At 47.9% G+C, this 11,377-nt stretch overlaps 1 protein-coding gene across 6 annotated transcripts in view; it reads right to left on the minus strand.

Annotated features, from left to right (window-relative positions):
• The window catches only part of cica (capicua transcriptional repressor a), a 51,921-nt gene extending 41,203 nt beyond the window's left edge, over window positions 1-10,718 (minus strand). For 5 of the 6 annotated variants that reach the window (XM_050033847.1, XM_050033846.1, XM_050033845.1 and 2 more), the window contains exons 1-3: window positions 9,936-10,097; window positions 2,737-6,448; window positions 910-1,186 (exon numbers count right to left, since the gene is read on the minus strand). In XM_050033847.1, coding sequence (XP_049889804.1) covers window positions 910-1,186; window positions 2,737-6,243 — 3,784 coding nt within the window. In that variant the 5' untranslated portion in view covers window positions 6,244-6,448; window positions 9,936-10,097. Of the gene's footprint in view, window positions 1-909; window positions 1,187-2,736; window positions 6,449-9,935; window positions 10,098-10,616 lie in introns of those variants that run through there. The other variant, XM_050033844.1, reaches the window with a different exon arrangement.
• Between the last annotated feature and the right edge of the window lie 659 nt (window positions 10,719-11,377).

Genomic DNA, 11,377 nt, shown 5'->3' on the forward strand with positions numbered 1-11,377 from the left:
ATAAAATGAGTAGCAAAATAAGAAGCAAACATTAAGTTTGTATTGTTATGGTGTTGTATTTTTTTGGAGTCTGCTTTTATCCATCTACACAACGTTTACTTCAAAACCAAGTGTGGGGATGCGGGGGAAAAACAACCATGCCCACTTAGGAAGTGTTTCATATCTGTGCCGCAGCTTATAATGCATCATCTTTTGTTACAGAGCATCTTTACTTAAACTCCAAAATTAAAGTTCATAAAATGCCAACAACTTAAAATCTATTTACTTGTGATTTATCTTTTTTTATCACCAGTAAAATGTGCATAAATGCATTTAGTTTCCCTGTGTCTGCTGTCACTGATTTGAAGGGAGCCATTGACAGTTAACTGTAGTTAACTGTATGCTACCAGCAATAAAAGAGCATTTCTTAGAGAGCAACAGCAGTCTAAAGCAGCATTTCTGATACTCTTGCTTTGTTGAATTTGTCCATCATGGTAAATTATAATTTAAAATAAAACAAACTATTGTGAAAATTGGGTATTTGCCACATACATGCCTAATAAATATGACTTTATAACCCAGTAAAAATGCTCCCAGAAAAGGTCAACTGCACTAAAAGGCAAATCAAGGGGGCAAAAAAAAACCATCCTGTGAATGTGGTTACTTTCTTACACTGCAAGCAAACAATAGTAAAGTGTATATGAGTCATAGCCATAGCACTCTGATGACACTCCTGTAACTCTAGAGAGATAATGAAAGCGAGAATAGCTGGGCTGGAGTATACAAGCTACAGCCTGCACATCCCTTCCTACTTTACAGTATTGCAGTATTGCAGAAGTGTAGCTCAGCAGACTTGGTGTCTGACATGAACAAAGGTCAAAGCCACAGAGCTGTGATGATCTCTCATTCCATTTCCAAGTCTTTACTCACCAGTCCCCGGCCTTCCCATGATGATTTGCTTGCGTGGAGCAGGGTGTGGAGACTCAGCTGGCAGTATGAGCGGCAGCAGGGCGGTCGGTGTTGGGTGACAGGCTACTGGCTGTGGCAGCCCCCCTCCAGAGGCGTCCTGGTGTCCTTCAGGTTTCCTCTCCCGCTCCCTGCCTCCAGAACCAGAGGAGGACAGGAGGGAGCCTGATGAAGTGGACATTGACCCGGGGGTGGAGGGGCTGGACAGGGCAGCGTGGCCCACTGTGGCTGGAGTCAGGGACTGGGAGGAGACATAAAAAAATATTTTTTTTTAGTAATTGTAGAGAACTGACTCATAATGTAGGAGTATCAGTAGTAGTATCAAAGACGTAGAACTAGTAAAAAGACTTTGAACTGTTCGCTGTAGCCATTTGACCGGAAAATGGCAATTGTTGTTTGTTGTTATGTGACAACACACGTCAGTCGGGCTGTAAAGTTTGTCTGATCACTAGTTTGAGACCTCCATTTTAGCCAACTGTAATTTAGTAACATTTTTAAATAAGCAGTCTCTTATTTTTAAAACAGGCAGAGAGAGACCCCGGGGATTAACAGTGTGGGGATCAGCACATTTTCATATCTAACTCGGTGAATTAAGGGTTTATTTTAACCAAACCAGAGTTGGTGATTGTTGGATCAGTGGACTAACTATCTAGATGACCAAAAAGACTAACCAAAATGGTTCTGGCAAGTTTTATTTTGTTTCTGTTGAGTTTGAATGAAGTGTGTTTAACGATGGGTTAAAAAGACAATTAAGCTAAAGACAGTCTTAGCTCTGTGAAAGAGAGAAACTTGGATTGTTGTATTTTTCTGTTTAATAAGGAAAACAGGTATAAGACTAGTTCCTTTCCTTTTGTGAGTTTATTTTTTTTAATTAGACACATATGATGGTAGTGAAGTCCCTCCTTGAACACATCTCCTGGCTGAAACTACAGGGGGTAACACAAAAGTACCCTAGCAACTTACTTTTTATCAGATGATGACACTCTATCATAAATCCAGCAATCCTCAATTCTTTCAAAATAATACTCAATTAAAAATATATCTTCTGAGAAATAAATACTTAAAGACAGCAGCTCCTGCAGCATATTCCACTTCTTCACTGTAAATTTATTTGTTCCAGACACTCGAAAGTCTTCACAACATAGCAAATGACACCACTTCCATGTCATTCTATTGCATTCAGTGCCTTCAGTTTGAAGACTCTTAATCCACATTGGACTCTGCTAAGAAGCCGAGCTGCCTAGGACCAAGCTACAAACTTTTGAGGGCCATCTTTAAGGTTTATTGCAGTTCAGCTGATACTAAAAATATGGTTTTCAGAGAAGTATTCTTTTGATTCAAGGTGGAGTTTCTCAGTCACTGACAAAATTAAAGATATTATATAACTCCCAGGTTACTATGTCAAAATGGCGTTCTGAATCAGTGTAGACAAATACTTTTGCAAGATCAACTTTTGACCAACAGAAACAAAAAACATTTGATGAACTTTCTTCCCAAATTATCATCACTTAATATATGTATATACTATTTAATCTTTTTTAGGGCCTGTGGCTTAAGAAAGCACTTAATACAAACAGTACTTGTTATGGGTGATATGACAATATACACCATGAGCTGATAAAGACACTATACTGCTGTACCATTGCTATAACAAGGTAGCTATGATATAATATTGCTATCGCATAATGAGATTACACATATTGTGATGAGACTGTGTCCACATGGCCCAGCTCTATAGTGTACATGATCATATTGCACACAAACAAAACAAAAACATAGTGACTTTCTTACCGAGCTGGAGGTGACCAGGACAAGTGTGGATGTGGGGTTGCGCAGGAGAACTGCACCGTTGGTGGTTGCCCCGTTGATGGGGACGGGGACCTGCAGGCCTGGGGGACCTGTGTGTTGGGGCTGGCTGTGCTCTCTGGACCTGCTCCTCTCTCTCCTCCCTAACGGGCCGTCAGAGAACTTGGCCAGGGGAACATCTGGGTTGCGAACAATGACTGGGGAATCACGGAGGGGCACAATGCGGCGTGGAGAGGGTTCCTGCGGCAGTGGGGAGGGAGGAGTGGGAGACACAAGCATGGGTGGAGGCGTGGAGGCAGTGGAGGATGGTGGCCTGCTGGTGGCGCTACGAGGCCGGGGGAAGGAGAGTGAGGAGGGGGTTGTGGGCTGACTCTGGGGGGAGAGGACTCTGAAGGCGGCGGGGCTATGGCCAAGGGCCGGGTCTCCCACCACCCCTCCACCCATACCCACCAGTTGCTGTTGCTCAGGTTTGTTCTGGTAGTCCTGGATCGCGGGCAGAGGAGGGGGTGGGTGGGAGTCGAGCTTCCTCTTGCTGGGGCTCATGGGGACTGTGAAAGTGAGATTGGTCTGAAAAGTGGGTACAATCCCAGACAGGTGGCGCTCCCGTTCAACACCTGGCGTACCCATCTTAGTGCCGCTAAGTTGGCGATGGCGGCGTGGAGTAAGTGAGGCAGGAGCAGTGATGGGGCTGAAATTGGCAGGACGAAAGCCGAAGAGCGGAGAGGGTGAGGGTGATGGGGTAGGGGAGAAGGGCGACTGGTTGGAGATAGGGGAGTACGAGGGCGTGCCTGAGCGGGAGCCACCCAGGGAGACCAGCATGGTCGCTGCCTCACACTCATCAAAGTCGAAACGAGAGAGGTCCTGGGGGAGCAGAGAGGGAAGGACCAGACGGGGGCGGGAGTCTCCTCCACGGCTGCTGGCCTCGCTGCTTTCACGTGACGTCTCATCCCAGTCAAACTCTGAGCTAGCTCTACCTCCGCTCAGTCGGAGGTCAGATGGCGTCAGGGTCCCTGTGCTGCTAGCTCCCCCTCGTTCCCGACTGCCTCCACTGGCTTCCATCTCCTTGGTCCTCATTGAGAGGTGTCTGGAGCAGTATCCTCGGCGCTGGGACTCTTTAGAGCAGCCCTCCCTGGAGCACAGCCTCCTCCACTGCTTCCCATTGAACTTCTTACGGATGCCTGTTGGCGTACACACCACATCTCCCTTCTTGTACTTTTGCTGGGCAGCTGTCAGTGGGGTGCGGGAACGCGAGGAGGAAGAGGAGGTTGAACCTGATCCGGATCCACCGCCACCACCTGCTCCTCCACTGGAAGAACCTCCTCCTGAGACCTTCTCTACTCTAGAGGAGGATGCAGTGGAAGAGGAGATGGGAGGAAGGGGAGGGAGCTGAGGGGTGGTAATGACAGCACCAGCTGCTGCAACTGCTGGGTCAAGGCCTAATAAGACAGGTGAAGGAGGGGGGTGGGGGTTCAAGGCCAGGTGGGCAGGGGGAATCCCGATGCCCCGCACCACAGACAGGTGGGGATTGAGGTAGCCAGGCGGGGGCTTAGAGACAATGTGGCGGTGTTGGGGGATTGCCATTGGTTTGGCCCCAGGTATGATCGCCCCCATTGGGAGCATGTTAAAGTGGGATACCTCCATGTCTTCTTCGGGGGTGAGTGGCATGTATGGGTGGTGTTGCTGCTGTTGTTGGTGCTGTTGCTTTGCACTGTTCTCCCTTTCTCGCTCTCTTTCCCTATCTCTTTCCTGTATTCTCTGGAGGTCCCTCTCCCTCTCTAAGTCTTTCTCAATTTCCCACTCTCGGCCTGGAGCCAGGCTGAGGACTGACGCTGGGGTTACTGGGGAGGTAATGTTGTGGCCCGATGTGGAGGAAACAGGCACCATGCCTGGGTAGGGGATTCCTCTCCCCATCACTGACCCCACGCCGGGTGTCATCCCCCGGCTCAAACGACACACCTCCTGCTCCACATCTATTTCCTCCCTGTCCTCCCGCTCCCTTTCCTTCTCTCTGCCCCCCTCTTCTCCATCTCGCCCTCCTCCAGACGGTAGATCCAGGTCCCAAGGTGGCACCAGAAGCCGGAGTGTTTGTCGTGAGACCCACACTGCCTGGGTACCACCAGCTGTCCCTCTGCCATCCTCTTCCTCGTCCACAGAGTGAGGTCTTTCCTCAGACAGCAGGACACGGTAGCGGTTGGCCACTGCAGGGTGTGTGTCCACTTGAGTCACCACACCTTCTCTGTACCACTGCCACTGACCTTCACCTCCCTCTTCATTGCCAAATGGCACGCAGGCACGAGTGCCAACAGGTATTGGATGGACACCAGGCGGCGGGGCATCTAGAATAATGTCCACCACCCCTGGGGGGCTGTCATGTCGATACGGATAACGGCACAGTGTCTTCTCACCGTTCAATTGCACCTCCAGGCTTCCATATTCCCCGCTGACCTTACGGACCACCCCAGCCCGGAACACCAAGTCAGAACACCCCCCTTCTTCCCTCCTTTCACCTCCGCCTTCCTCGTCACTTCTTCTCCTGCGCTGGCGGGCAAGGACACGCTGATTCTTCAGCCCTTTGGCGAGGGCGTCAGACAGCGCATCAGGGAGACTGGGTGGTGCGTGTGTAGACATCTGTGTGAGGGCGTGTGAGTCGCCGACTACCTCCAGGTCAGCTGAGTGCTCACTAGCGGTGTCTGTTGAGGAGCAGCGGGGCAGGGGGCTAGGTAAAACTCGGTCTTGATCTCTCACCTCTTCACCTCCTCCAGGCCTTTCCCTGTCTCCTCCTAGAGACAGGGTAGGGGGTCCTGGGGAGCCGTCCTGAGGCCCCTCCCTGCCAGTGGTCCTGCTGTGGAAGTCATCCATCAGGCTCCTGCTCTGATTGTTGCTATCTGAGTGCAAGACACTGATGTCGCTTCCCGAACCTGCTGACCCGTGGTTAATGACCCCACCACTAAGAGGAAGAGGAGGGGGTGTGCTGGATGAGGGGTTGCTATGGTTACCAGTAGCAGACAAGCAGTGTTCAGAGGTGTACTTCTTCTTGGGAACACGGGCTTTGAAGGTGGCTGTTTTTCGGCTTGAGGCAGGGTTTGGGCTGTTGTTGGCGCTTGGTGTACTGCTGTTACTGCAACTGCTACCACCACTGTCACTGTGACTGCTGCCGCTCACAGCTGCCCTCCCTGATCTATCATCCGAAGATGTCAGAAATTTTCCAGAATCCATCACAAGTGTCGTCTCTGACAGTCCTTCTCTGTGAAGTCCCTCCCCCTCTGAAGTGTCCCGTGCTCTGATTGGATCTGTCTGCGAGGACTCTGAGTGTGAATTAGAAGAAAATGAAGAGGAGGGTGTTCGGTTTTGTGGGGATCTGCTTCTGTCTCTGTTTTCATCTGAGTCTCTCTTCTCCCCTCCTTCAGGGGCATCCCCTGCTCCGCGACGCTTCCCCCCTTTGGCCCGGGTGGAGGGAGGAGAGCGCCGGCTCTGCTTTTTAATCGGCTTCATCTTTTCATCTAGCTTGCCTTTTCTCCAAACAAGTCTTTTTATTTATTTATCCCAGAGATACTCTTTGGCGTTCCAATCTTGCTCTGCCTTGTTTCTCCCTCCTTCCTATTCTCTTTAGTTTCCTCCTCTGCCAGGGCCTCTCTCTCTCATCCTGTCTTGTCTTTGTAGCGCGACTTCGGCACTTGCCCACCTTATTCCAGAGACTCTGGAAAAAAAAGGGAAGAGGGAGTGTGGGTTACTCATGTGGCAAACACATTCAGACATGCACAAAGCCCATTCACCAATGAAAGATAGCTACTGACTTCATGGCCGTGAGAGGAAAATTGACCGTTCAAATAAAAATCAAACACCTATGAAAACACTGAACTGACATCAAAGTAATTTAAAATTAATCAAAAATTTTAAAATAATTTAAAAACAGAAAAGCCGCACTTTGCGACCCTAAAAAGTAAGAGTAATGAACAGTGAAACGTTAATTCTAAAAAACAAATTCCCCGCTAAATGATGCACCATCATACGGGAGTAGTAATGAAAATGACTCATCTACAAATTCATTGCACATGAATTCATTACATAACAGGTTCTACTCACATTACACAAGGCCTGCATCCATACCAGGTACATATTGAAAACAGGAGGCCATATTGTAGGGTAAACACAATGTAGGCTCACAACACAGTATGGAAATAGTGAGGAGCACTTTGCAATTTGCCCAGACAAGCCTTTCTGCATGCACACACTCTCTCTCACACACACTACTTCTTGGCCGGGGCAGTAGAGGCGGGGGAATTCCTTCTTTGCTCGCATACTGAAACCCTCCCTTTCTCTCTCTCTCTCTCTCTCTCTCTCTCTGTGGCGACCTTTATCTATGTATTTCAAAGCAGAGTCAATCCGCCCCTACAAACTCCATTTCCTGTGGAAGACCATTACCTAACTTCCCATTACTTTATTCCTCCCTCTCTCTCTCTCACTCTTTGCTACTATTACGCTTTCATTCTTATCCCCTGCCTGCCTGCCTTCTCTCCTCTCTCTGATATTGATTTCTACCTCTCATCTCTCCTTTTCTCTCCTCTTCTTCCACTTAGTCTCTATCCTCATTTTGTGCTGCAGCCATCCAGAAAAGCAGAGTTGTTCCGAATAATTGTTATTCCACACCAGAGTCATTCAGTATCGCTCTTAGCCATGCCAGAGTCATTCAGAATATCTCCTGTTCCACACCGGACTCATTCACAGTTCTGCCTCCGTTCGGAAAGTAAAACAGATTGATTTTGCTGACTTGTTGAACGGGGAGACTGTTGTCATTTAACTGGTTTGTTTGCTGTGTGGCTGATACGCGCGGGACTTGCCTCGGGTCCTCGCTGCTGTGTGCTCTGCCTCATTTCTTCCAATACAAAAGTCTCCACAGAGCTACGAGTGCCAGAAAGACGTTAACAACAAGTGTATAAGAGGAAAGAATAAAAACAGCCCCTATATGCTCTGTCGTCTTTCAGAAATCCCTCACTCCAACTGTGAAATTCACTGTCAAAATGTTCTGGATTGATGTCTATCATCCGCCACTAGGCATGTCTACTTGTCAGTGACTGTTTGACTGTCTGTTAACTTCCATGTCTGCCTGTCTGTCCCTGTTTTACATCCATCCTCCCACCAGTCTCTTTCTCTCTGTCTGCCTGTCTCTTTTCCCTTCTGCTGCCTTCCTGTTTGTCTGTGAAGGCCTGCATTCATTCAGGTCCTTTTAATATCTGCCACATCATATGGGCTACAGAGAAATCCATTTTCAGAGATGAGTGCTGCCTGTCTCAAGGCCACACACACACAGCAAACATCTATGTGATGATAGTTGATAGTTGATAGAGCTAGAGCGCTAATAGCCACCACTGTGCTCTATGTAAATCCCTATTTAGGACAGACAGCCGTAGAGCAGCCACCATAAAATTATTTGGCAGCCGGCCTTACTTGGTCACGATAGAGGTATGCTACGTGTGTTTACTCAGTAGTGCACTGTGTACAACAGCTGGTGTCAGAGTCATGGGCCTAATGATAACAGCTTAAAGACAAACTGACGCAACTGACACTCCCCTCAGTGAAATATGGAGCAAGGAAGTCCATATGGAAGCTATAGTAGGCCTCCTATATTTCATGCTCACTGATCAAAGCTGAGCACTGTATGCTCATCAGGTATACACCATGTGCTGGTATTAAGTTCTGTCTTATTTTACTTGCAGAAAAGCTTTCATACATTCCCACAAATACATGGTAAACATGACTGTAAACAGCGGCATCAAGCTGATGTAAGTCACACAAGGTGACAATAATATAACTGCTGCTTTTCTGGTTGCAAAATTTAGTTTAGCTAAGCAATTGTCCAGGTAAAGGTCACGATTTAATCACTTTTTCAACCAGGTGGTTATATGTTTAGATATATATTATAAAACTGCATATGCCCTCCACAATGTTGGCAAACCTTGGCATAAACCCGCTATAATTCACTGTCACACATACAGAGTCTAGCAGTGACCTTTTCACACCTTTCAGTCCCTTCAAATCATTGTTAATGAGATATTTTTGACCCTCACCAAACTGCATTATATTTAAAAGTTTTGTCATCTGCACACACCCCTTTCTAAAAGTGTACAACAGGATTACTACAGTGCTTTACTCACAACAGGCCGGGGTGTATAAATATATTGACATAATCATAATCCAGAGCAGATAACAGCTGTTAATTTATCTAGACAAGGCCCAAAGCACAAAATGCAAACTACAGAAGGTGATGTCGTCACCTCTGGTTTAGCTGGATAGTACCGTGTATGTGTCAAGCCCTCGTAGTACCGCGATTACTACCAGTTTTACTCCACAACACAGCAGGCCGTGGCGTGCAGCGACCAGGCCTCAACTACACACAAGGCCGCTTGGAAATCCTCAACTCCCTGTCACCGGGAAATAACCGGTTTAACGGGCATATTAACCCTTAATACCATGTAATACGACCCATATTCCCTGTGCTGCATGACACTGTGAAATGTCCCAAACAGATGAACGCGTTAACTTTGTCAATCCACTCCACAGTCACACACAACACAGCGACAAACAGCAGACAAAGTCGGTTTGTTTGGCCCATCCGAAAGTGACAGTCGTCAGAAAACGTAGCTAAAGCTGCCCCGATAACTTTGTATTCACCCTCGTCGTCGTTTGCAGTATTGCAACCGAGGTACAAGAAGGAGAAAGTGTCAATATGTGGCCACAAACTAGTCCAAGCACAAGGCCCCTCGAGCCCCTCGGAAATACATTAATTCAAACAGCCACGTTGATTCAAGAAAGAGGAAGAAAATATGTTGAGAGAGAGGAGGAGGGAATGACAAGCGAGTTTTCGAGGGTTTGATACAACGCAGGAAAAAATAACAGTTGTTCTAGGAAGTCCAACGGCAGTTATGGCGTTGAATTTATTTCTAGTGGAAAAGTTTCAAGCTCACTATGTCTATCCGCACCGCTCCCTTTTTTTCGCAGAAGACACCCAATCCGCCCTCTACTCCTCTCCGTAGGCCACCCAGATATCGGAAAATATGCTGATCAGCTCAACTGCTAATACTGTTTATGGCCACAGTAAACATGAACAACGTTAGCAGCTCGGCAAAAGCACAACAAGCCCCACTGCAGTGCTGCAGGAGAAAGATTTGTGGGCAGCTTATACTCACCAGAGCTATTATAGTACCCCTGTGTGAATCTCTGTTGAGTCCGCCGGGTAAAATAGGGCAGGGTGGCCGGTCGTCCGCAGCTGCCAATTAGCGGCCGTTCATGTTTCTCCGGCAAAGCAACTTAAAAGGAGGAAAAACTACTGCCCTGTACATTCTACACTACAGTCGCAAAATGGTGAATGAAGCCCCAAAGCCTTGACAACCAGCCCGTGCGACCAATCGCGGAGCACGAACGCGTACAGTAGCCAATAGGATGCCGCGGAAGGGGAGCGGGGGCGGGGCCACGCGTCAAAGTAAAATTGAGCGACGGCGCGCCGCAGCCAATCACAGTGTGGGAAAACACAGAACAGCTGTTGGGAGAGCGAGGCTGCGGCGGCCAATGGGGCTCCTCTGTGGGCATGTCTGTGACTTCCACAGGCACGCAGGACGGGATTGAGATCTTTCTCTCTTCTTCTTCTTCTTCTTCTCATCCCCTCTTCATTTGTCTACAAACATGAATAGACAGACGGTGGACTGTCTGTCTTATTCAAACAGGCTGGACTTATGTCAGCCGACAAAAAAACACTGACATGACACTGTCAAATTTAATATAGCTCATCTCTCAGGCTGCCTCGTGCATTATAACTTCAACTTACACTCATATAACAGCTTTAACAAATTTTACAAATTATAACTATTTACCAATGTATCTGTATGCATGCAGTGTCTCCATTATGATCCATGTGAGCCACAGGTTGAGTGTAGTTTCAGACAAACCACACAGAACACCAACTCCCAAATTCTCATGCCTTCTCTCCATCCCCTCTCACAAACTCACTCTCTCTCACTCCCTCCCAGCTAATCAGAGGTGCTCTAAACAGCACAGCATCCCTATGTCCCGCCCCTCCACCAATCAGAACAGCCGCTGCAGCCTATACGTCACCAGAGCAGCGTGCGATTGGCCGAGAGGCCCGGGGTCTGCAGGCCAATGACCGAATGCTGCGGTGAGGTCATTATGCTTGTTGCCATCAGCTTGGCCAAACAGGAAGAGTGAAACCCCAGTGAGAAAGTTGGTCCAAACGTAGGATTATGGTTCCTAAGAGAGTGACCCATATACACCGTGGGCCTCCCTGCACATACACACAAACAAACACACACACACACACACACACACACACACACAAACACAATGTGAGCGAGCAGGGAGTTGTGCATGTGTATGAGTAGGTACAGGCTGTAATACACTAATGAATACAGGACAACATGCAAACAGGCTGGAAAAAAATACAGTTAAACACGCATGAGTGCGCACACAAACACACACACACTTACGTGTATGCGCAGCACACACACAAGCAACACAGTGGCGTCCCGCTGTGATTTCATAAGACACTAATGGTGTGTGGATTGCTGTGTAGCAGTGTGACTCGCTGTTTCTATAGCTTACAGGCACAGATGGCGAG

The sequence above is a fragment of the Epinephelus moara genome, chromosome 22 (genome assembly GCF_006386435.1).
Source record: "Epinephelus moara isolate mb chromosome 22, YSFRI_EMoa_1.0, whole genome shotgun sequence".
NCBI classification, from domain to species: domain Eukaryota; kingdom Metazoa; phylum Chordata; class Actinopteri; order Perciformes; family Serranidae; genus Epinephelus; species Epinephelus moara.